We start from the raw sequence: 27,566 nt of genomic DNA on the forward strand, positions 1-27,566 counted from the left end.
TAAAATATAAAATTATTCAAAAGATGCAAATCCTTCATTAAAAGGAAAACACACACCAAATTAAGTGCATTACAGCTTCTTGAGTTTTAAAGGTCAATTGTACTGAAATGTACAATTGACCTCAGAGTGTCTTTATCAGCCAAAGACACTCTGAGAAGGTTCGTCCTTAAATGGGCTTTGAAGCAAAGTTACCTGCTCCAGCTTGCTTGGTCCAGAGCTAAAGGGACTATCTAGGCCATTATCCTGAGAGGGCTGTCGGCTTAGTGCTCCACCTGCCTCTCTGAACATGGCACACTTCTCCAGCAGACTGTCCCGCTTAGAGATTGAGAGACCAAGCGGATTCCTGATTAACAAAAGAGCAAAAACCATGGCGAGTTAAACGACTGCAGTTTGGGGAAAAAGGATACACAATATTTGAGTTTAAAACGGATAAAACATTATTTACAATGCATTGAATAAATGTGTGCATGTAAAAGAGTAGACTCACAAAGTTTTGAGAGGAGTGTTGAAGTCATGAGAGCCTCCATCATAACGCTGGTCGGTTGGAGGCAGTGGGGCTCCGGGGTCCTTCAGTCTCTGCAACCAGCTCTCCTCTGCGCTCAGCAGCATCACTGCCATCTGTTCGGACACTGCAAGATCTAACGACAGAAAACCCAAATCACTGTTACTTTGAAAATCTGACATCACAAAAAATAAAAATAAAACTCAAGTTAATGCAGGCAATTGTGAATACATGAGAGCAGAATTCATCTCTTTTATCTTTCTAAACCACTCAAATATTTATTTCTGTAGTAAAAACAAAAGATAAAAAAAGTAAGGAGACTCTAGAAGTATTGATAAACAAGGATTTTGATGGCTTAAACAACACTGGCACTACTAAGTATCATTATAACCCCTTTCTTAAAAATGTATTTGATGACATTGCCCTTATCCAGAATTCGAATCTAACAGAGAATCAATCCAGTGGTGCAGAGGATGAGAGCTTTAGGATCTCCCCATCTGTAATGAGGCCTAAGAGGGCCCAAGGGAAAGACAATGGCTTTTGGCTTTTTATTTCAGTCTGACAGACAGCACCCCTGACACCCATCTCTTGCTATGCCGCTTTTTTTCATTATTTGGCTTCAACAGGAAAACCATGCAGCTTCCATGTTAAACGGTAGAGATTGTCTCAGCCTCTCGGGGTTCGTCTCACATGTTTTCTGTGTCTACATGCAAATATGGGGTATTGATTAAGACCAGAATGAGTCACAGGCCTGGTTAAACCCAGAGAGTCAATGGTAAGTGGCAGCAGAGAGATATTATCCTGCAAAAAGGGAGGAAGAAAACCCGAAGCCCCAGTCTGTGATACGTTTACACAGTGCCATCCAAAAGTATTCATAAGACTAGAACACTTTAACATTTTGTGAAGTTATATTCATAGACTTCAGAAACATTTTAAGGGATGTACCAATAAAATTGTTCATAATTGTAAAGTGAAAGGAAATTTGTACATTCTGTTGTACACCACACTTATTTTTTATAATAAAAAATAAAATAAAATATGCATCCATTTCTTTACACTGTGTACTACTTTGTGTTGGTCTGTCAAATAGAAATCCAATAAAATACATTGGGTATTGCATTCCCCTTTTTTCTGCCATTTTATTTTTTTGTTCTATCTTGGTATTTAAGGCATACCATATGGAGGTGGTGGCTGCCTATATGTGCCAGGCCAGCTTCACTCTACAACAAGGATAACTCAAGACGGTAACCTGAAAGCATGCTAGAGTTCATTAAATCAAGACTGCATCTGGCAGCAAAGTAAATAGGCCACATTAATGAAATAAGAATGTTAATAAATGTTAATTTCCCTACTGAAGTCAATGAACAAATAAAGTATCAACTGAATCTTAATCAGTTTATACTCCATTTATGGCGGCTAGAAACTTGGGTGTCATGACCCATGACCTTTAAAGATCATGTCTCCATGACTCAATCACTTCGCATCATTAAACCTACATAAAGTCATGCTGTACCCAACTCAATATGCCACCCAGCTCCTGCAGTCTATACCCACTTCCTGCCTTCACTCCTGGACTAACTGGTCTCCCAGTCTGTGTTGTGAACCTTCAGCAGAAAGTCCAGAGGTGAGTTTGGTTTTCAATCAGCCTAAAAGTGAGCATGTCACCTCTCTGTTTGCTGAATTTGCTGCCCTTAACCGGCTGCATCAAATTCAGGTCACTGATGTCTACAAAGTTCTTGATGGAAAAGGCTACAATCTATTTGAAAGCTCTCACAATGACTTATGTCATTTACTGGTCACTGTTATCATCAAAGCATTGTTGGCTAGCAGTGCCTAACAATCGAGACTCTTTATGTGTCACTCCACAATAGAATGACTCACCAAGTTATTCTACCAAAACACAAACTGAAGGAAACCTTTTCTACCTTCAAAACATTCTTACAGACCGGTGGGAAACAGACTTTTTAAATGTGTGAAGTTCAATTTGTTTGACAGTGTTTTAGAAACGATATGCTGATGTACTAGGATTGCAAACTGTGTGACAGATGATATCATGATCAACAAGAGGGGCATACATGGAGCAGAGGAAATGGTTATTTCTTAATGTGTGTTACTCCCCTCCTCTACAGCACAACTACCAATCACTGAAGCAATCTACAGCTGGCAGTCATCATCTTCCAGGTGAAAACAAAATGATTAAAATAACCATTAGCTCATAACCATTACTGAAACAAGAGCAGCATGTCTTAGTCAGTACTAAACATTTGTTAAAACAATAATATTGTGAATTCTTAAACATTAAGCACCAAATTGAACACAGAACGGTATTTTGGCCTGTACATGGTATTTTGTCTTGCCCTTTGCTATAAGCTTTACATTAACTTTTCCACCAGGAGCGCAAGTCTCCCACAGCCGTTGCACCATTAACTCTCATAAATGGGGAAGTAAGACCTTTTAGAAGACATCCATAACTGTACATCAAAAGTAGGCATAATCTTCTGATGGTAGCTGGTTCAGCTTGTAACTTATTATTTATTCATGCATTTCCTAAAGACTGGCGGCTACCAGTCAAAACAGGAACAGATGTCCACCACAGACGTCTAAGAACGCACATTTAGTGGCCTAATTATTATCATTTCCCCTTTTGCTGGTTAGTAGAAAACAGGTAAAAGGTAAAATAATGTTTAAGAATTCACAATATTGTTGTTTTTATGTTCCTGTAAAGTAATTTGTGCTTTCACCCAAAGGCAATCAGCACACATCTATATTTATGTCTGTGACAAAATTATTTTTTTTCCTATTTTTTATTTTTTTTTGCTTTATTACCTCCCACTTGATTGAACATGTCGTCCCCTCCAGTTGCAGTTGTTTTTATGTTTGCGATCAAATGCTCATTAGTGTGAATGTGTTCAGTAAATATATTACCAGAAGGTTTGTCTTGGTTGCAGTTGAGCAAAGTTGGATTTGCGCCATGCCTTAGGAGCTTGCTAACGATGCTTGTCTGGAAAACAGAGAGGAAAAACAGATCACCATTTCTCCACAATCCAAGGAAAACTCAAGACCAGAACCGTATGGATGGAAATGTAAAATCTCTCTATTTTCTGCAATACTGTTTAGACTGAGTTGTGTTATTTCTACATTAATTTGACACGTTGATATTCAGCCCAGCTTTTTTGGGGGCATTGTATCTATCAAACCTCGAAATAAAATCCAGGACTGTAAAGAATCTAAACATGTAAATAAATGCAGGACATCCATTTGGCAATGGTGATGCAGATGGCACAATGTCAGCTTTATGAGCTACAGCAAATTTCCCCTACAAGAAATTGTAACATTTGTTTAATTGTGATTTAAGGACATGTGTAAATAAAATAATGTATAAACTTGTAAACTTCTCCAAACTGCAGCTCCTCCCACTTACAAGTCACTTCATGGAAAGCTGATATTGTGGGGTCCAAAGGGCGGAAGTGAAAACGCTCAACCATCATCAGAGCAACAATGTGTCTAAGACGTATACAGAATTTCCCTAGAGACCACGGATCGCCAATATAAAGTATTTGCACATCATAATGAGAATATCAATCAAAATTGAAGCAGAAATTGCAATGTATACCTGAACTGAGCCTGAACTGAAGGTTTCTTCAAATTAAATTCTGGTACAAGCATTCATCAATCCCTGTGATGAACAACAAGCAGACTGGTTTCACCAAAGATCACTTTTAAGTCCCCGGTTATTTTAACCTCTGTTAAATTGTTAGAACTATAAGCTACTCTCAGCTAAACTCCTTCCTCCTAACCCAAAAAACGGCTTTGAAATCTTTGTCTTATTATTTCAAGTTGAAGTCTGTGCCATTACTACTTGGGTAGCAAGACACTGGGTATGTAACACAAACATATTTTGGCCCATATTTGCTGTTACATATGTAATATCATTACTCTTTACCAGCTTTTAACTGCATTCTTCACTGCCTTTACTCGTTTCTTTTACATGTTTTACATACTCTCAAACTTTGATATAGAGAATAATATAACTAAGCCTAAAATAGACCAGCTAAAACGATGATGAATAATGGGGGATAAAAGCCAGGTTAACAATGCCAAATTAACAAAAAAGACATTTCCACCTCCGTATGGGAAGGTGAAGTGATTATTTGTATTGCAGCAGCACAGGAATAAGACATGAGAGCAGAGGAGAGTGCGTCAGCATTTTCTCCAGACTAACTGTGACCTATGCCGACAGTTGTAAAGTTATGAGGCTAAAGCACAGCCTCTGCCCGTGAAGCTTATCAGCAAGGCTCAGACTCTATAAATAATGGCCACATGTCAGTAGCACTAAAAGATGTGAATGCTTCAGCAAGTCAGGTTTCAAAGAGGAACAGGAAAAGATTACAAGTGCTTATCTTTTAGGCAGATCCAGAGAGATTGCAGTTTTAGTAATACCCATGAACTCTTCTAAAGTTATGTTTTCGTGTTTAATTTCAAAAGTTGAAGTTCAAGTTAAAGAGTGAAAACTATTCAAGACCCACTTTTACTTAATTTCCAATGCTTCAATTATAAAACTGAAGAAACTAATCCAATCTGAGCAGGTTGGTAATTTAATTCCCTTTTATTTTTGACTGAAAATCCAACATAAATGGGAACGATTTGTCTCTCTGAAGACCAGAACTTTAAAATCCTTGATTCAAACATACTGGAGTTGGGAGGCAGGATCTTACTTATCACAAATCCAAAGGAGGAAAGCTTAATTAGCTGGATAATAGGGTCATACATCTTCTTAAAGGTTCATTCTGCTGCACATGGCACAGTGTAGAAGAGGTCTCAGAGTTTAATGTACCAGGTGGTGTATAGTTGTGTTATGTGCCACTGAAAGACTAGCTATAAGCAGAAGGTGACAAAAGGCAAATGTTAAGAAGGCCCAGAGAGTACTTTGCATGCAGGAGGGAGTGCAGTGTTACAGGAAAAGGGCAGAGAACTGAGGTGATTTAGCACTGCAAGAAAAACCCAATCAATTCTACAATCCTCCACTCTGCCTCTGGTAAGTCTGAAGCACTTACACATTTCAGTCCTACAAACACACACTCACATGCATCGTAATTCTGCATTCAGGAGAAGGACAAAGAAAAACATAATGGCTAAACTCACGTTTCTTTAACATGACTGTAGAGTGGATTATTGCATGCAGATCTACCAATTTATTATCATCTGGGAATTTAGAAATAAGAAAAACTAATGGTGTAAATTCAGAATAAAATAGGAGAAATAGAAAAGAAGGTCTGGAGATGCATGTGAATGAAACAGAGAAAGGCTGTGTGCAAAGTCAGAGGATAAAACTGAAACACACAACAGTTAGAAAAAAAGTGGTTTCTGGACTAACAAACCAAATATCTGGAGAACGAATCCAAACACCAGAATAATAAATTCTTCTTGTCAGTGACCAAGCACATAACCCAAAGGGTAATCAGTCATCTCATCAAGATCCAAACATGATTGCATCCCTCTCTTCACAGCTGGAACCCTTCCAAACCAAATCTTTATCCCATTCTGTTCCAAATGCTTTTCTAAAAAAACATTTCCTCTCATTTGTAAATCTCATCATCTAAATCATTGTAATCAGTTAAGACATTCTTAGGTTCAGACATGGGCTACTAAACCAAGGTTTTGAAACTTTTTCTTTCAAAGCCACTCTTCTGTCTGTTTACTCTATTCCAGTAGTTTAATGTTTTTTTGTTTGTTTTGTTTTTTTTTATTATAAAATCCTAGATAAAGCACCAGTCATGGAAAGTTTCTCTGGCTAAAAGGAGCCAAAAACAATCCACTTTTTTGAGCTTCATATCATAATGTATAATGTTATTCGCTCATAAATACAGACCTGGAGCTTTGCTTTGACTTTTTTATGCATGTTTGAGGAATCCTTGAATCTCTTGTGGCAACCATTAGGAGGTGCCTAAGCACTGGGTAAGCATTTACCCAAAACTCTCCCCCACGTCTTCTCCACTCAGCTCCACTAGACTAGTGGCAGCAGCAATTAGCAAAAGACCTGGTGGAACTGCAAGTCTACTGAGCCAATGAGGAGTTTGTGGAAAAGATAGTCCTCGGTGAGACCAGAGAATGGTTGCGATGGGAGATTCAAGTATTCCTCAAACATGCAAGAAAAAAATCAAAACAACGCTGCAGACATGATTTCGATGGGGGATCAATATTATAACATGGTGCAAATCTCAAAAAAGTAATTTTTACATTATCCTTCTAAATTAAGTAAGATCATGGTTTTACTAATTTCTTCTCATTTTCCGACGATAATTGTGTTCTCGTCAATTCCGACTCTCCGATGCCCACAGGCAGGTTCAGTGAAGGAAGAATCAATCAGTAAGTTTCTCATTTTTACTTTACTTTTTAATTAAGTGAAGCGATCTTATTGGATCAACGCAGCCAGTTCAGTTTAAATTAGGTTTCCAGTTGATTAATGTCAAAAACATTGAACAGCAAGTTACCTGCCCATATTTTGCAGCCAAATGGAGTGGGGTCCAAAAGTTGTTGTCAGCTGGATGGGGGTCTGCTCCGCTCTCCAATAACACTGACACCACCTCTCTGTAGCCACTGGCAGATGCAATGTGGAGCTTTAGAAAAAGGGGATGTAAACAGAAAGCATATTAGAACTAAACAAAAAACAAGTTGATAAAAAGAGAGTTGAAGAAATCAAATGGGAACAGAAATTAAAAAAAAGAAGTCACTAACAAAAATCCTTAGGAATTGTTAAATTACCAAAGTTACTCCTTCATCATTAGGCAGGTTAAGGGCTCCCCCGGTGGTTACGAGATGTTTAACATCAGACAGCATGGTGGTTGGTCTCTGTGTCTTCATGGTGTGCATGGAGGCGACGTTTACACCTACAGCAACAATAACATTACAAAATGATTTTATGACTTGTCGGTTTGCATATTAAATCAAAAATAAAATTGGAGCACAGAAATAGAGAGCGTTTGTACTGAGACACTGAAAGCACACAGCTACAGTGTCTTATAAAACCTTTAAAACCCCTTGAATTTTTTCACATTTAATCATGTTTCAACCGTAAACATCAATGTACTTTTGGTAGAATTAGTTAATCAATGTCTTAATCTTTATAATTGTATAATAACCCAAGAGTTTAAAGCTACAATCTTTAACTGGAAGGAATAAATAGATAATTCAGCTTGTGAAAGCATTACATTCAACCAAAAGACATGTTGTGATTGTTTAAAATAATAAACTGCAGCAGCTGTCAGATTTAACTAATCTCAGAAAGGTTTGATGACAGACTGCAGAGTGAAAATATCTGTAGATCACCAAAAATCATCCAAGTTTCCTTCTTCCTGAATTTTAGGGAGATTACACTTTCCGTAAATCAAGGCAGGAATGTCATGAAATACTGCACCAGAATGTGCTAACTAGTAGCTATGAATGTGTGGGCTTGTATTTAATAAATAAAATATCAACAGTGATAACATTGCATGGCTAATTGAAAAGGCTGACTCCCACGCAATCCGCTAGGACAAATTATGCCTTTTGGGCAAATTTTAATGAAGAGCCCTCATCTGAACGATCACAATACCTACAATTCCAGTCAGAGGTTTACATAAAATCATCACTGGCGTGAATATTATATTAATCCAAGCGTTTTAATAATTCATCTGAATCGCTTTTACAGAGAGGAATGGTTATGCGGCACTACACTAAAGTTGATTTTTAAAGCAAAAATTGGTAGGAACATTTTTTATCTAATTTGCCTAATGAAACCAGCAGAACCTAAACGTGGATTAGGTAAGGCCTATGACGTCACTTCCTGTTATTGCTGTTGTAATTTGTGAAGCTGTTTGGTGTTTAGCTCTCTTGATTTGATCTGATGTCTCTTTACTGTGAACTTTCTGAGTTATTCTACCACCCTAAATCTAGCCGGAAGCGATTAAAAATCAAGATATATCACACATCAGAGATCTGATCCATCTGTTTTTAATGTAGCTCTTTGCTCTCAGACCACATCACACAAATAAAAACATATTACTTTATTCACAGCAGTCTGGGAATTAATGAATTAAAAAAACCCACAAAGAAGCGGGCATTGAAACAGTTCAACCTTGTAGATTGTTTTGCAGAAAAATGTGATGCTTTCAGATTGCTTCGCTTCTGTAGGGTTAAAGGTAAGATTAATTATATTAAATTATTTTTGCATTTTGTACAATCCTCTAGACATTGTAATGATCGCCCTAAAATTTTTTAAAAGACAGTTTATTTAATTTTTTTTTTTTTTTAGAATAATCTGGTTCAGTGAATCACTTGAGATTTTTCAAGCCATGCTACTTTGAGATTCTGTGGAGGAACTTGTGCAAATTTTCTAACCAACAACGTCTAAAACTGAACAATTCAGCACAATTTCCAAGTCTTGGTAAAAACACTAGAAGAAAGGTAAGCATATAGATGATGTAATATTATAACATTGGACACTACAGAGTTAAAGCTGTTTTGATGTTTTTGGAGTCATTATCCTGGCTGAACACCTAATTATGTCCCACTTTCGACAGATTTAAGGAGAGGTAGTAGAATTCAAAGATGATTCTCTTTCGTTATCATTCCATTTACTTTGTGCAGTAATGCTACCGCCCCATACCTGACCACTGTCCCGTTATTTTTCAAGTCTGAAAGACTTACCTGAGCTCGTCAAAGATACTCTTAGAGGCATAGTGGCCAAACAGCAAGTCTTTTGCTAATCTGACCATAATGTCTTATTTTTAAGTTTGTCAATAAGATATCTGGCTTGTCTGTCTGAGCAGCTGTGAATTCTAAGTTTCAAAGTGTTAATTTTGAAGCAGGTACTTAGATCTTGGTCTTCATCTGTCAGTTTTAATCAGAGGGCTGCAACCTAATCATAACTGGGTGTTTGGTCATGACAAAGACCTCAAACCCATCCATTTACTGTATGTATTGTCTCTTCCTCTTTATTTATCCTCCAGTGGACATTGAGAAAGAGCCAGAGTCTGTTTGTACATTCATGCCACCACAGAAAAACAACGGTTCAATAGCCACATGAAAGGTTCTCGATAAATCTGACGTCCATGCTACTGAAAAGTCTACACAAACTTCTGAGCAGAACTGCATATTTTATAGTTTTCAAATAAAATTCCTTCAAGCAACGTCTTGATTAGACTTGACTAACGCGCCACGAAAGGCAGTGACTCATCAAGGAGAATGAGAGGACATTTACCCTCAGCACCCACCTCCTGGCATCGTCAAACGTGGACAATCTGTCTTTTCTGTAACTGCGCAAACTTGATAAGGACAGACAGCATACAACCCTGTTGCTATAGCAACAGAGGCTGATGGAGCCCATGTGAGTGAGGGTATGCTTCATGGAGGCAAATCCCAGTGGGAAGGGGGTGGGTTTGGGAGATCACAACATGGGGGTAACAGGAGGAGGAAAGCTGAAATGAACATTGCGGTGTGTGTGTGTGTGTGTGTGTGTGTGTCTGTGGTGGGTGGTCTTGATAAATCCACGATCCTATGAAAGAACTGTGCCATTTGTCATGTGATTTGTTGCAGGCTCATGCAGGTTGATGGTACATTCAAACAGGGGAAAGATTTTTTTTTTCTATAACTGTTTATGCACATTGTGCATGTTTTATTTAAAAGCATTTTTTTTACTGCTTCTCATTCAGTTCTCAATCAGTTTCATCTTCCTGCTCTTTTATCTCTTCCATTTCAGCTGAACTATTGACCTTGTCCTTTTTTCTATAGCAGATGACGATCCAAATCAAATTTTGCTATCAGCGGGCCTGTGGCTGCATTTCACCTTCAAACAGGGTGACGTTCATGCGCAGAGCAGCTCATTTTACCATTTAGCACAGATCCAGCGTGGGTGTAAATGAAACATTAAACTAAGCATTTATGGTTTGTGAACAGCAGGAAATATGGAGTATGACAAAAAAATGTTTCACCATAATCAAAGGGGGAAAAGAGATCACAAAATGAACATAAAAGAACTAAAGATTCACAGAAAGGTTCACCATTGTCCTCCAGATATTTTCGGAGAATATAGCTGGTCTCTGTCCCCTCAAAAGTGTAGTCCAGAGGAATGTTTCCGTTGATGTCCTGCAGCAAAATGTTAATGCCGGCCTGTTAAAAAAAAAAAAAAAGACAAGCATTCATGAGACTTGAATCTGAGATAAACTGGAGCTAATTATCGAGGCTTTCCAGGTGCAGATCTGACTAGCACTGAAGATATTTTAAAGAAATACTGGGAATTAAATAAATTATAAGATAATCATCTGAGAGTTAGGAGTGAGGGATTCAGTAGCCTGCATTTATCCATGTATGTCAAGAGATTAATGGGTGCTTACTCAACAAGAGTGCATCCACTACAGCTCACCAACACAGCAGGAGATAAGACAAAAGGCTTTAAGTGATTTCAGAACCTAATCAATGTTTTCTAATTACATGTCTGAGACAGAGGGGGGTTTATAAAAGGTGTTTTCCTCTAGTGAATGGAAGTGGTGCTTCCTCTGCTCTGCCACGTCAGTACACTAGTAAAATGGCCTTCAACAAAATGAAGATGGCTACAGACCCGCTCCATTGCAACATGAGCACCAGTTCCACCCATCAGTCTTCCTCAGCTTTACAAAAAAGGTGACACCATAGTATTACAGCAGAGCATGAAACTCAAAGAAAATCTGAGTTGTGAATGTAAGAAGTCGAAATGCTAAAAGGTTGTGTTGCATATGACCATTTAGTGACACATCACTGATCCATTTGTTGTTCTACACCTGTGCGTCTTTGCAGCATCATGAGGGCAGCCAAATAACTAGCAGAATGTAACGTGTAGTTATATTACAATAATAGCAAAAGAAGCAGGGATAGGATTATAAATATCTGAACTTAAATGAAATGGTATCATGTGATTTTTGTTTTTTGTGATACTTTGAAATCTGTATCATTTTGTGTAAAGTGCTGCTCACCACCAAATCAACTTTTTTTCTTTTTTTTGCTGATGTAAATAGATTATCTAAAGGTAAAGGTAATTTTATTTATCCCTTTAATTCCTACATCTACATCTTTATGTGTATGTGACAATGTTGACATTTCCATGTACATTTCTTTAGTTCTACATTATTTTGCCTAAGACTTGTAAAAAGTTCTATGGCATAACTGGAAAACGTGAAAGTAAAGCTAAATATTTTCTAGACGAAGAAAAGTGTTATACATAAAGCATGCGGTGGGAACAACAGGCAGAACAAAATGTATTCTTTAAAATCAAGTTAATAGAGAAGAATTTTCTTTTTAAATTATTTTGAAACTCTCAACCTGGGGCAGATCATGTAAAAAGTTACTTCAACAAAGTTTTAAAACATAATTGTATTATTATTTATAAAACATTTATTTCAACTACACAAAAAATATCAAAGAACTGGCTCCTTAGAATGCACGAGGTTTTCAATTACAGTTTCTGAATATGCTTTTTTTCCTGATAGGTTATTGTGTGTCAGCCTTTATTTATTGAAAGTTGATTTTTTCTTGCCAATGAAGGTTCGCTGCAGGAATATACAAAACAATTTGCAGGTAATAAGACTGGAAACAACCAGCAGCTACTTAATCACTATGTATAAAAGACAGGAAATATCCAAGTCTGAAGCACCTTTTGAAAAGCAAAGGACCTGATTGGAGGGGAGGTGCAGAACAGTGCATAACAAAAACAACATTACATAATATTCTGTACATGTCACACAAGCACACAGTCCACTTTCTAACCTCATCTTTCTGATTTTATACTTTCATCTCCAAGTCTAAGAAATACCCTGAGTATTTGTGGCTGTTTGGACTCCAAATAGGGTGTTGTCGTTTATGGCATGCAGGTCTTACAGTTGGTACAGCTGTGCACTGCATTACTGATAATGAAGAAGTCGGCTTGAATGCACAATTAACTTCCAGGACCAGAAACAGTCAATACCACTCTGTCAGGAAGGTTAACAGATCTGGGCTTGCTCAGTCACAGAGGACCAGGTTTGAAAATTAGCTGGACAACAGCCAGCAAAGAGGCTTGGAACACAAAAAATGTGACCTATCATGACTAGTACATACCAAAAGTGTGTTTTGTTACACTTCTATTTCAACAGTTGCGTTTTGACAGACCAACTCCAACAAACAGCAGAGAAAAGCTCACAACTTGACAGTAAATAGGGATGAGCAATACAATTCAATTTAATTTAATTTAGCAGAGAAATATATTGTGATAAAAATAATCGTGTGATAACAGTTACAGACTGTCTTTACATTTGATAATATTATTTATACAGAAAATAAGCATTATCTACCAATATTCAGCGTAATATGATAAATGTAACAAAGTAACATTTTTTGACAAGGGATTTTCTTTTTTTTTTTTTTTTTTTGTAGAACAATAGTTACATTATTAGGCCAATGTCGCTGCATCCTGTGATGAATCTAGAAGCAAAATGACCAAAAATGCACCGAGAAATTGACTCCTAATAAGGATTATATATAAAAGATGTTTTCAGTCGCTGTATGCATCATTCCTAAACCCCGTCTGCCTGAAAAACCAAGAACCAGAAGTATTTTTCTTACATTAAGTAGATGAAAAAGCCAGGGGTTTTCCGTAGAGAATGTATTTTCAAAAGTCTCAGAGTTCTGGAGATATGAATTCCTAATTTTCTAACAAAGAAAGCAGCAGCAGCGGCAGTGGTTTCAGGCAAAAAAAAATAATATTTGTATATTTTTTCCCCAGTGTAGTTTTCTTTTAGCCAGACTGTTCTGACTAAACTCAAAGATAAATTTAAACTAATTTAGGAAATTTCAACACAAAATAAAATGAAAACAAATTAAATTGAAGTTTCTGAATGACTAATTCAGAAACTAGTTTGTACATCTATACTCTTATGGGAAGGTTAAATGCAGGTTAAGATAATCAGAAATCAGAACAATGTGCATCAATTAAGCATAGCAAAGTCTTAGCCGTTTCAACACATCACAAGCTAGAGGATGGAGACTTTTATTGCATAGAACATTATATTTAGCCTTAGTGTTTTGGCATTTACAAATATCATGCCTGCATTCAAGTTTTCATTTGCTAAATACCAATCTCACCAAATCCCACCAGCGTTACAGTCAATGTCCAAAAATGGAGCATTTGGCAAAATACTGGAAACAACACAGTTTATTAATGGCCTGCTTCCCTGCTGTTTGGAAGCAGAAGATAAGGGAATTAATTTCATTGGCTGCTAAGTACTCCATCTTCTCATCAACCCCCACCCCTCGCTGTGCCCATGAGAGACGACTGGCAAACCTCTCCATCAGCAAAAAAAACAAAAAAAAAAAAAAACATTCAGTCTCCCTGCATGAAAATTGGAGACAGGAAATCACGGAGAGACGCACAGAGCAATAGAAGAGAAATGAGGAAAGAGATGGCAGAGTAGGACAGAACAGATTAGAACATATTAGCTGGTGTGTTCCTTCCTGTGCCAGTCAAAGATAAGGATGGCTCAATCAGGCTCCTTTCGGTAAGACCACTCTTCAATTTCCGGTTAGAATGTAAACCTTTTAGATTAAGGACCTAAAGAAGATCACTTACAGCCACTCAGACAGAGAAGCATCCCGTAATTATTTAGAAACAGAAAGTTATAATTCACTAAGCAGCAGGTAGAAGTATTGGCAAAATCAAAGAAAACAAATCAACCTGTAATTATCGTCAGCATTACCGTGTCACTTCGGCTGCTTGATGTCTTGGGTCTGCACTGACTCTGAGTCTAGTACTTCATGCAGTAGCCTGTCTAAAATGAAGGTCATCAAAAGATTTGAATATTTGTAGGTAAGAGATTAACTTGATCTCAGTTTTTTTCTTTCTTCTTCAATTTGTTGTCTTCCCTTTTGGTCAATGTTTAACTATTGACTAAGAGATAGGAGCTCTTACAAACATCAGTGGTTTACTGCTTACAAGTTAGACCTTAGGTATTGTAAAATGTTTAGGAGATCACAGAAAAGATGCTGTAAAATGCTGCACAATCAGTTGTTTAAAAAAAAATGTGACCATAAAAACCCTGGCAGCAAACAAAGCGACTGAAATCAAAAGGACAAACAAGAAATTATTACCCACCACTAAGAGGAATTGTAGTGAGAAAGAAAGAACATAAGTGTAAAACTAATAAAACTCAAATTTTCCAACACAAAAATAAGTCTATAAAATCTTGACTTGTCATTCAAAATACTGTATTGGTGAAACCCTTCATTCATTCTTAAGTATATCAGATTAAACTAATTGTGCAAAATGTAACTCAAGGTTTATCTCATACTGAAGAGGTCTTTCCTCTAAAGTTGAAATCCCTTCCAATCAGCCTAAGAAAATACCACTACATTAAAAAAATGAATTCATACAAAATGTTTTTAAATTAGTGATAGGAAGACTGCTGCTACTGCTAAGCACATATTTTTTTATGTTTATGTATTTGGCAGATGCTTTAATCTAAACTGACTTTCAAATTATAACAATACAGGTAACAATAAAAGGTACTTAGAAGGAACAAGGAACTAGAAATTAATACTAGCCTCCAATCAAATTGGGTTTTTAAAATTTGCCACAACCTATCAATGATGAAACTGTCGTTGATATCCAACAGGACAGTCTTTAATCGGAAGCATCATTTTACAAAATTTTAAACCTCTAAACATGTTGCACAGTCATAGTCTTGCTACCATGCATAAAGAAAGACATTTTCATCCATAAAACAACCTTCATTTTCCATTACCATATGTTCCTACAGAGTTTACTCCTGTTTGCATGACTCGTTCACAGGAAAATAGCTTTCTCTGTTGCAACGGGCAAACATTTAGTCACAGTCTCCAGTGAAGCAGCAAATGAGTCTGCTTGGAAGGAAATTAAATGCATCCAAATACGCACAAGCATCCTCACATACATGCCATACCATACGGTAGCAGCTGGTGTGAATTAACACCAGTTTCCAAGGATTTCTTCAGATGTTTTTATTCTTCCCAGAATCGTCTTATTCTGATCTAACAGAAGGTTAACAGCAATCACTCAGGAGCTAATCAGAGGAACCAGGCTGTACAAGATTCTGTAGAGCTCTTCACACCAGTCAGTCCTCCGTGGGTCTAATCAGCACCAGCAGAGCCGTGCCAACCCATTGAGCGACTAGGCTGGATGTGCATGCCCTCCCCTGCAGCTGGCACATTTCTCGTTGTGGACCTAATCAGTGCAACCTTAGCTCTTGTCAAGGCACTCTCCACAGAATAAGCTTTTTCTTTGATATCATGGTAACGCAAAATTTGGAAATATTCCGATTTTTGAAGATGTAAATAGGCTTGTAAAGGAATGAAAAGTCGTCTTTGAGGGCCTCTGGATTAAACAAGCCCTCATCAATGAAATATGCCAACAGTCCAAGGGAAATCATCAGATGAGTGATGCCAGCAGGCTGACAAGCTGCAAGCAACTTCAGCAAGAAATCTGAAGGCCAACCAAGTCCAAACCCCTAACATAATTTCTGAGTAACTCAAACAGAGCTAAAGGAGTCGGTGAAATTAATCTCACTGCAACCATAAAGAGCTCTGTTGCATGTAGTGTTAGTGAATCAGTCCTCCCACTTAATCGCATGTCTGTGTTTGTGCATGGTGCTCACCAGAAGGAGCAGCAGCACCATATCTGCGTGGTCGCACACACATGCTACATGCAGGGCTGTCCACAGGTCCTCGTCCTGCTGGTTGACATTTAGGCCTCGCTCGATCAGGAGCTCAGCTGCAAACACATTGTCATGGCGGGCACACTGCAGAAAAACCAGAGACCATGATTCCCATTAGTAATTCAAATTCTATACTTGGGAAAAGTCTATATGCAGAGGCACAGCCAGCTACTAGCCTTGAAACAGAATCATCGTATGATAATTAATACGTGTGGAAAATCATGTGGCATGGTAATTGATCTTTGTAAAAATCTATTGTGCAGAACTGTTGATAATTAGAGTCTTCTGAAAAGAAAATTATTAAGGCCTTGAGGAGATCATCATCAACAACAACAACAAAAGAAAAATAATATTAATAGATGGGCTGTTCCTTATTCGGTTATTAAAACTACGACCGTTAAAACTACGACCGTAATGGGAGTATCTTACCAGGTGCAGCAAAGATCCCCCTGAGGAAGTGGCAGTGTTGGGGTCTACTCCCTCCTTTAGAAGACGCAACACTGCAACAGAATAAACATCCAGCTGTTAACAGCTCCTACAGGAGTCACTTTTATGACTACAATCTTATGTGCTTCCTCCTTCTGTTCATCAACTCTGACCAGCTTCATGTCCCTGATAAAGGACAGCATATCTATACTGATACAGGAAAGGCTCATTCAAAAGGTGAACCATGGTATTGGCAGGACACACGCAGTGTTTGTCAGACCAGAGCACCTTCTTCCAAAAGTTTGCTTTGTTCCTTGTTTGACTTTTTGAACTCTGCAAATGACATTTTGTAAAAGCACACTTTTAGCGATGGATTTCTTATTTTCAGTCCGATGTGTTCTTTTGTTTGCAAAAGAACACAACACATCAAACAAAAGGCCTTCACAAAACAGATCCCTCTGAAGGCCCTTGTGTTGGACAAGACATTATCGAGATCAGAGTAAAGTGGGTAAATGTAAACCCATGCAGCACTGTCCAGATTTTTTAAAATGTTTTGAAAACCATAAATCTTTTTTTTGCCCACTTCATTATTATTTCCTACTTGGTGTTTGATGTATCACATGAAATTCAGTACGATACATTGACTTGTGCAGTTGTAGTGTGACAAAATGTGCTAAGTTTAAAGGGATATGAATACTTTAAGTATGCACTTTCCACAGACAAGAAAACACATTGATCTCTGCTTCTCTGTGTCAAAATCAATAGGATTTAAGCATTCTGTAATTGCCCTTGATGTGTCTGTGTGGAACAGTGTTCAAACAGTACATGCACATTCGACAGCTCCTTCCTCCTGCGGCAGGTCAAAAAGGCATTGGGTTACACACACTTGCATCACTTGCTACAAGATCAAATTGGACGCCCACCCGACTAACACACTGACATAAAACTGTTGAGAAAGAAATGAAGACTTTTTCCAGACAAGTTTGCTTATTCAAGCCTTAGGCAAATGAAGAGAGACTACAAGTTTAAATAAGGGCTCTGTGATTTTACTACACAGCTGATACATTTTTCATGGAGCAAGTGAGAACAAAGCAAACAGTGAGAGAACGAAGGTGTGCTGGAGTGTGTGTGACAGAAACAGGGAGTGATGGGTTTAAAAGAGAAGGTAGGAGAGGGACATTTATGTGATTTTAGTGTTTCGGACAGAACAGCATGGTTACTCGCTGTCACCACTGTCACAAAGTCCTGTCAACATACACAAACAAAAGTATATCAGCACAAATATAGTGGCTCTTTAAACTACAGAATGTTCAATATATTGAGCCCTTATGATGACTCCCTAAAGGTTATTAAACTTGAGCAGCCATGATTAAATAACCTCACTCCACCCACATATGTAGACATAAAAGGCACTAACAAACCAGGAGCATTTATTAATTCTGACCTTATTTAAACAAACAAACAAAAAAATCCAGACCAACAAAATATGCACTCGATGGGGAAAAAATATGACTGAATGTGCTTTAAAATGTTTATATAATGAACACTATAGAACATTAAAAAGACAAAATCCCCCTAATTACTAAATTAGCTCCGACTAATCTCGTACATGATAAAAACCACCTTTCTGTGATACACTCCCATCAACAAAAGAACAAGTGGTTCTCTATTTATGAGTCATTAACACTGAATGCCAAGCTACAGCTCTCTTCCCAGATACAGAGCACAAAACTCTGCAACACACACCCAGTTCACCCAGTGCTGCATCGGCTAACAGCCTGGAGGTGATGCAGTCTGACCAAACCCAGCAAATATCCTGCAGCAATTCTTAACCATTAAATGTGAATTTTCAAAAATATTCACTCTCAACATGCAACATCAAAATTATGAATAAGTGTCTGTGACATACAAGCAAACACATGCAATTTATCTGTATGTGTTAGAAAAAGACGGTCACATATTTTTTTCTCTCTATTGTTGTTACATGCAGCACATGCAGAACAATATTGAATATTTTTATACCCTCCTCCTAAATGATACTTTTGACAGCAAGTTAATGTTGGTCTCTTGTAATGTCTTGTGGAAAAAAAAAAGTTTGAAAATGTTTCTCATTGTCTCCTTTTATAAAACCCCATAAAATATGCAGTTTTTCACAGGAGTGTGTATACTTTCAACAACCAGAAATCACTTTAATGATTCGTTTCATTGTCACACTTTGCCCTTAGAAATTTATTGACAAGTTAGAAGATACGATCTCAGTTTAACAACATTCACATAGAGACATTTCAATAGCATGAATTTAATAAGTTTATAAGTCTGTGGAGAAGAACAGGATGTTATCTACAGTCTGTATAAACTGATAAAAAACCCTGGTATGGTTCTGTGAATTATTCTGGAGCTTCCAAAGCAGACTGTGCAAAGAAGGAAGAGTCATAAAAATAAAAATAAAAAAGGGAACAATGAGCATTTTCTTCACTAAGCAGTAATTCAACAGCAGAGTGTCTGTAGTGGAGGTTTCTTTAGATCTGCTGCAGCAAAGATCACCGCAAGAGAAACGCCACACCTATGACCATCAACATCAACTTTTCGACAACTTTAAAATAAAAAGAGTTACTAGATTTGTCAATCTAGTTCTGCTTATAAGTAAACAGAACTTATTTAGTTTAGTTTTTTTGTTAATTAACTATGAACTGAATAAAATATATTCCACAAACACATTACTATACATTGATTACATATGGGCATTTTGATCATTTTTAAATCCCTCATAGTAAATAGCTTTTGAATACTTGATGAGAAACCAACCAACCACAGTCGACTAAATTATTGCTGCTTTTAGCTGAATTTAAAAACAGAAAGAGTCAAGAGTAAGTCAGCAATTAATCATCAGAAAAGACACAAAAGTTTCTTGGAAATAAATAAAACCCACAAAATATCAAAAAGTAAGTTGGGAAAAAGAGAGCTGCATTCTTCTGGTATCTAGTGTACATGTTGCAGTTTGCAGATACTCTGTAAACTCTGTAAACAATTTCCTGAATCAGCACAAGCTGATTTTCGAACAGAAGTCTGTTGCCATTTGTCAGTGGATTTATACCCAGAGGCACTTCGGCACTGGCTCAATAGCAACTCAGTCTCTGTCTCTAGTATGTAAAACGTCTAACCTTTTAGAGTCAGAGTGACATTTGAAAAAAATCTGCTTGAGTTTTACAAAACACTACAGAACATGAGCAAACAAAGATCAAGGGCTGAGAGGTAAATACTGAACTTGATGTCCTTAAAAAAGGAAGAGAAAAGGAAATAAATTTCAGAATATTTAAGTGCAAATTGTTTTTGTTCCTAACTTTAGATACCATACAGTTAGAAAGAGTCCCTGAATGGGTTTTAGGTTTTTATAATCAGATGTTCATGTTTCTGAGTGTTAGCCCATTGTGAATATTTTACCTCAGATCATTATGAAACACTTTACACTAATGAAAACAAAATATACTATAAATAAGCACATAGACAAGAAGCCTTCACATTTTAGAGTATGCTTTAAAGGGAAACATGATTGTGACATAGTGTTGAAGACGAGAATGAAGGAGAAATGATTACAGGAAAACACCTTATAATAAATACCTTTTGTCTACACAAATGAAAGGCAGGTTCTTTCATCTAAATCCTGTACAGTATGCTCAAGACTGTGCATTGTAATGCATTGCTTCTTTGCATTACTCCAACATTGAGGGAAGATATACTCTAAATACACCAGATAAACTTGCATGTAATGATTTCTGGATGGATTACAGTACTTAACACTGTCAGGCACCTTCAGGTACCTAAACACTATAATCTTTATTTATACAGTATAGCACTTGTTAATTACAATAAAGTATGTATAAGAAATGTACGCATACAAAATATTCTAATTGCTTTAAATTCACAAAGAAATCTGCTGTTAATTAATTAGAGTCCTGCTTAAATTATCAATAATTTTTTGTTTGTTGCTTTTTTAATGATGTTGCTCTCCTCTTTATAATGCAGGGACATCACAAAACTATTGACCACTCACAGTAGGAAGGCCAGGATAAACATTATACATATAGTTAATTAGAGTTCTCAGGTTAAACTGGAATCAGCTAAAATCAATATCAGCAAGTTAACGGTTTACAACAGTCGAGACTGAAAATCAGCCACAAAACTCTGATTTATCCATCTCTAAAATAAACGTCTGTGGTACAAGGATACTGCATTTAAGCATCACAATGTTAACTTGACAGCAAAAAGGCAAAGGCTTGACTAACTATATCAGGTCTGGGAACCAAGGAGGATCGGAGATAAAAGGATTTAAAGCACAAAGACATAAAGACACCACCAGAACAAGTCTCCCAATTTTGCTGCTGAGAGCATCTGGATAACTTAGGTTACCTTAACTTGACCAAAGGTTATTTGCTCAAGTTAAACATGCAGCTAATAATATAAAGTTAGCTGCAACACTTATTGAAATTTAACCCTTTCATGCCAGGCGTTTTTTGGCTTTTACTCAAGACAAAAGCCTTTTTCAACATTTTAGTCTTGAGTATGGGTTTTGTGTGTGCGTAGACATGCGGAACATGTCAGCTAGCTGTTACTTTGAGGAAATCTGTTTGGAAACATAAAAGGTGTTTCCATGGTAACCAACACTTCTAGTTATAAAAAAGTGACAGCGATTTCAGGGTCAAATTGATAAAAAATGTAATTTGGTCAGAAAAAAGGGTGACTGAATTGGGGAGAAAAACTTGAGACTTGACTTGGGAAAAAAATGACTTGTCTGTTACTGTGTGAGTGAAGGGTCTATATTGCAATGCAATAAAACATATATCATGATGTTATATTGGCTCAGTTTTCCTATAAACAGAGACATCTTTAATCCCAGAATGATGGTGATCTGAGAATTACCACTGTTTCCCAGGAGCCTTCACAGCCATTTATTTTTGCTTCCTCCTTCACCCCTTCTTTGAGTTTTTCCATGTGCAGAGATCAGACGAAGCTGAGAGACTAACTGATAAATAAAACACTGTTAAATATCTGGGGGTTCACACTTCAGTCCACAACATCACAGCTTTGCAGACTTCATTTCCTCGAAAACAGCACTGCCTTGCACATTTGATACAATGGGAGCTGAAGTCCATAGAATATTTCTTTTGAAAATATACAAAATATTTCATGGGAGAAAAAATTAAACTCTTCACATGGCAGTTCAATTTACTGTAATCTGCTAACTATTTTTGATTACACAGAAAAAAAATTATGTCCATCCTTAAATCCTGTTAGTTTTTACCTTTAACATAATAACAGCCACATGTGATTTGATGCACACTGCACTCCTATTTCAGGCATGATGTTTTACAATCTTATTAACTTTGTTTAATACTGTGTTTAAAACCAGCATAATGAATTTATAAAAAAATATCAAAAAAGCAGAGAGGCATTTTTTTGCTACAGCAAATGAAATTGGACAAAAAAATTGGTGCCACAACCAATACCATAAATATATATTTAGCTGCACTTAAATATATTGCTCATTGTAGAGACAGACAGGAAAAGCACTGGGTAATTAATGCAGGGAGTTGGGCGTAGTCCCACCAACAATACCTCTATTTGCTTTGCTCTTCACAAGAGGATAGAAATGCTTATGGCTGAAAAGCAAAGGTGATATATCTTACCAGTGGGGAAATATCTGAGTATGAAGCTCACACAAATGTCAAATGGAAAGATATTAAATTCCACTGTGTGAGCCTTATGAGCTCCTTTCTGCGTTGTTCCTTGATTTTTAAGCTGCTGTCACACTGTTTCCTATCTTCTTGAGAAAGTGTTTGCTATGTGGTGCATATTATGAACACCTTGTTAATTAAGGTCTTTTCTTTTGCCGTTGAAACAGAGGGCAGAGAAATGGATATTCCAGGTCAGACTTGTTAAAAGTTATTTAACAAAGCTTAAACTGATTATTTTACATTTAAAAATTGATACACTTCTGACAAAAGAGGACAAAAACATACAGAAACCATCACAGTGGAACTAAAAAGTAAGTAAGTTTGTTTGTTGAATAAGTTAATAACTTCATAGCAAGAAGTAAGTTTAAAGAGGTTTAAGCTGCACTACATTGACAATAAGAAAAATTGTAAAAGTACTTTAACTGGGGCAACCCCAATTATAAGTCCCAATTAATTATTAACTCCCAGAATAGCATTTATCTTAATTATTCAGTTAAAGTCGGACTTAGACACTGAGTGCAAGTGCACACAAAAGTTGCTGTTGCTTCACTCAGATTTCTGTGGGTGTCTACCTGGACTTTGATGCAGCTAAAAGACTAATTTGGGAAAACCAATTTCACCAAACGTCAAAATTCAGCTGAGGCAATGCTTGTATGTGATAGATGGCAATGAAAGAAGATGAGGTTTGCAATGTTCCAATCCAGGCAAAAGGAGAGATATTATTTTTCTTCCTAACACTGTAATGATCTCCCTCAGCTGATGCCTTCAGTCTCTACTTTTTAGATTTGACTTTCCCCAGTCCTTATTCCATTTTTTTTACTTTTTTTATGTCATCTCTCTGTATCTTACTTCCGGTACAACTAAAATGATTAGAACGAATCCCGATTTGGCTAAGCTTACAGAGAAAATATGTATGTGAATAACCCTGTTTGGTTGGGCAATGTTTTAAAATTTTCAACCAAGGAAAATATTCAGATCCAACCCAAATATTTATTAAGGAATTACTGTACATTTGACTGATAATGTACATGCTTTACTTTTGGGAATAAGAATGCTAATTAATTCTTTCAAAAACGTAAGAAACAAACACAAATATAATACATTTGATTATTATTCAAGATTCAGGAGTATTTAGCAGATAAATTCATTTTCTGACATTTTGAAACTTCGTTATTGAAGTCTATGGTCTCCCTGAGTAGACCCGGTCTAGCGTGATGCTAGACTGGGCCTTTATATCTACAAATCAAACAGAAATTATGTTTGATGATTATTTGTCGTTGGTAATTATAACAATAAAAGCTGAACCAATTGTAAGCAAATTTACAGGCAACAAAACCATGCAGTAAGAGCACAGCCTCACTTTCTTTCTGGCTCCATCAGCATTAAGGGATCTGATGAGACACTTATTGGTTTATGTATTTTTGACACTCTTCTTTTAAGGTTCCTCAAAACTCAGCATCATATAATGTTTGGCGTAACCTCAACAGAGCAAACAAGAAGGCAGACAAAAAACATGCTTTTTGTGGATGTTAATTTGAAAACAAAAAAATTATAACTCCTCCAATTTGCTCACTCTGCCAGCAACTTGCTGTGTCCCTCTGAGAAATCATTTTTGATAAGGATGAGTGTTACAGAACTTGGCTCAAAACCCAATAAAAAAAAAATTCCAAACTTTTACATTCTTTAAATTCATGTTTATTCTTTTGGTTCCTCTATGTTTACCTTAGTGTTGTGGTAAAATGGTTCACACTGAAATTATAACATGAGCAAACTAATAATGGATTATTACAGTAAACACAACTAGAAAATCCTTAGTTTAGTTTTAGAGGGGTATAAAGGAGCAAAAACATAGATTTAATAAACAACATGACTATGGAACCATGCTTTAATTTATCATCTTTAGCTATACAATGATGGGTAACTTTTGAGTTACCCACCAACTTACTTCTATTTTGTTTTGATAATAACTTAGGTCCTAACAGGAGCAACACACTTTTCCAAGAATCTGTCCCTAATGTTTCTCTTGCAAGTCCACTGTTCACCTTGAACTCAAAGAAAAGTTCAGATATCAATCACACTGAATGGCAAATGGTACTAGACCAGTACCAACATGACGCCTGGGCAACCAGGCGGAGGGTTAACCGATTCATGTTGAGCCAAGAAACCCGTTACCAGTCTGGTCAATGCCACAGCACACCAGCTGCTCACAGGGAGCCCAGCTGAAGCCCATAGACAGGCAGCCAGGGTGAAGAGATTAACACACTGACCTGCAAAGAGTGCTGGTGAGACACAGATATGTCCCGACAGCTGGGCAAATGACTGGCAACCAGCGTCATAAACAAAAGAAAGGCAGTGAACTTGGACAGAAATCAATGGCTGAGTGGAGCGTGAAGTCCCTTTGAATTTCACAAGTTTATTGACTAAATAATCTCAGACAAACAGTGTTGGGAGCGTTTTTAAGAGCGAGCTGCATTGTAGAAAGCTTGAGATGGAGGAGGAATTAATAGATCGTCAGAGAAAAACTTGTAAAGTCTGGTTACCGTAGCAATAGATACATGAACAAATGAGCTGTCCCCACCGGACTTGGGCACCTAGCTCTGCTCTTCTCTTCTGTCGTAAACGACTAAGAGTAATACTGTAGCTGTTGTGCAAAGCGGAGATCCAGCAGTTCAGGTCTTGAGTTTTTGTTAAGCTCTGACTTGCTTATTCAGATTCAGGCTGACACACATATAAACTCAGTGTAATTTTAGCTTTAACTCCACAATTAAATGCAACACACACTGACTATAAAATAATAAAAAGAAAAACAACTACAAGTTTCTTGTTGAAATTATTAGTTTCTAATCTAACAGAAAATGAGCTGATTACAAGAATTTTCCTATTTATGAATCAAAGCACATCTTTGTAACCTTATTTGATTCTTACAAAACTGCTAACAAAATTTCCCCTAGACATACTGTATTAATGCATTTACAGGTGGAAAAAATTAGAGTAGCTTCCATTTCCCTGGCTTCCTGATAAAATCTTGGAATAAGAATTTAACTGGAAAAAAAAACTGGAAAAAATGCTAAATTAACTGTACAAATTACAGCTGCATGATTTATGTTCATGCCAGCCAGATTAAAGCAACAGAAGGACTGTTAGATATTATCTTGATAACTTTATCTTTATGTCTAAAGACTGCACGATTTGCAGAACAGCTTAGTATAGCAGAAATAAAGAAAATGAGATTGTTTTATCTGCAAAGCCGTGTTCCTCAAAATCCCCTTCTCCTATCAACATCAGAAATCCTCAGGTACTTTTGTCCTTGAGGACAGTTTGAACAAGGATAAAAGCTTCTTTCTGCTTTCCTCAGTTGAGTGGGCAGCTTCCAGCTGAACAAATTGGCTGCGCTGCAGTGAGCAGCTCTGTTTTGGCTCACAACTCCTGCATTAGTGTTGCCCGAGTCAGATGTAGTTTGTCACTCATTTGTCAACATGTGCACTCCTGCTTTCTACATACTAACAGGCATGCACACTCCTAAATACGCACAGTGTCTTGCAACAGTTTTTCCAATAATAACTTTTGTCTTGCCACTTCTTCATAAAAGACTAGATTCTCTTCTTGCCTGGCCTATCATCATTAGGTGGGAGGCCATGCATACTATTTCCATTTTTGAATAATAATTTGAAAAGTAATCTGTGAAATATTCAAGGCTTAATATTTTATAACATAACACCAATTTAAACTTTTCTTTTTTGACTGGTCTCTTGTGGTCTTCTTGATGCTGTTTGATCACTAATGCTCTTGGTGTAGGTCTATAACATAATTCTAACAAAATATGTTTAAATCTGTAGTTCTAATGTGATAAAATGTGGAAATGCTTTATACTACATTTAGTCATTCAGAAACTGATGGTGATGAGCTATACTAGCCTCATGTAAAGCACTTTGGGTTGACTTGTTGCTGAAAATGTGCTATATAAATAAAATTACCTTACCTCAGCTACAGTTTGACAGAAACGTGGCTGGAATGCACTGGCACCAGCAGGCTAAATCTTTGTAGAAAAACTTTAGAGGGGTATAAACCACCACCAGAAGTTAAGGTAGAAGAAGTGTCTTGTCCAACTGAGACGGACGGTGCGAGGGTTCAAATCTGCAACCCACCGGTTACAACACGAACTCCGTCGCCCGGTATTCAAAATGTATCAGTACTGAGGCACCGTACTACTCGGACACACACACACCTTCTTTGTCATCATGGCGGATGATGGCATCTTGAATGACATCAGACTGCCTGAAGCGGATGCGGTACTTCCTGGATGGGGCTCGAACTTTGACTCCACCTTGCTGCCGCTGTAGGTTCTTTTCCCTCTCGTAATAGGCCCTTATTTGGTCACAGCGCATTCTTCTGACCAGCCGCTGGCGCTGGCCAATCGGGAGAGACTCCAGCAGACACTGGTCTATCTCCATGTTCTGACGGAAAACGTTACATAGCTGGAAACAACCTAATGAGAAAAAAGAGAGAAAGTAAGAGTAGTGTTTAGGCATTGAACATGATAGATGTTGATAGAACTGTTAATATTTTTTGAAATCAAATCTATTCACAAGCTTTATTAAGAAGGTCAGTCATATGATAGCACCTCTATCCAAGGTGTTAACTCAACAGTTTGACAGGGAGCCAATGAGAAAAAAAGCTTGTTTGATTGAGATGAGACACTGTGAGGATCACCTCTGTACATCTGCAGGGCTGTACATCTGCGTTATTGTTTAGGTGTTCACATATCAGGGTCAGCAGGTGGCCTGTTATGTGTGGGCAACCACTTAGCATATTTACTGTGAAAGGTATTTGCTGTCTGTTTGGCCTGAGACGAGTTGAGTGAGGCATTTCAGTGTTTTATGGGTTTTTTTTCTCCAATCCCAACAGTGTTATGATTCTACTGACTGTGCATAATCTCCCTGTTGCTCAGTGAAACAGATCACATTATGAGCAGCTGGTGAGACTGTTATGCCTGAAACATTAGCAGGTACAGCAGGTGGGCTAAGAGTGAGATGACAATAAAAGTTTTTGGAAATACTGGAGGAACATGGATATATTGGGGGGAACATTACTTAGAGTTGAAATTGAACTAATTGGGAAAAAAAAACTGTTTATGGATACTAATTACAATAAACACTGACAGGTGGAGCAAAAAAC

General features: G+C 37.2%; 1 protein-coding gene across 5 annotated transcripts in view; it reads right to left on the reverse strand.

Annotated features, from left to right (window-relative positions):
* myo16 (myosin XVI) overlaps positions 1-27,566 on the reverse strand; it is a 111,214-nt gene that overhangs the window by 57,468 nt on the left and 26,180 nt on the right. For all 5 annotated transcript variants that reach the window (XR_532800.3, XM_008401520.3, XM_008401529.3 and 2 more), the window contains exons 2-10: positions 26,617-26,877; positions 16,663-16,733; positions 16,174-16,317; positions 10,540-10,648; positions 7,265-7,389; positions 6,994-7,119; positions 3,428-3,503; positions 488-638; positions 193-343 (exon numbers count right to left, since the gene is read on the reverse strand). Coding sequence is in view for 4 of the 5 variants with exons in the window: in XM_008401505.3 (XP_008399727.1) it covers positions 193-343; positions 488-638; positions 3,428-3,503; positions 6,994-7,119; positions 7,265-7,389; positions 10,540-10,648; positions 16,174-16,317; positions 16,663-16,733; positions 26,617-26,877 (1,214 nt within the window). In the remaining variant the exon portion in view is untranslated. The remainder of the gene's footprint in view (positions 1-192; positions 344-487; positions 639-3,427; positions 3,504-6,993; positions 7,120-7,264; positions 7,390-10,539; positions 10,649-16,173; positions 16,318-16,662; positions 16,734-26,616; positions 26,878-27,566) is intronic.

Source organism: Poecilia reticulata, chromosome 2 (genome assembly GCF_904066995.2).
Source record: "Poecilia reticulata chromosome 2, P_reticulata-male-v2, whole genome shotgun sequence".
Lineage (NCBI taxonomy): Eukaryota > Metazoa > Chordata > Actinopteri > Cyprinodontiformes > Poeciliidae > Poecilia > Poecilia reticulata.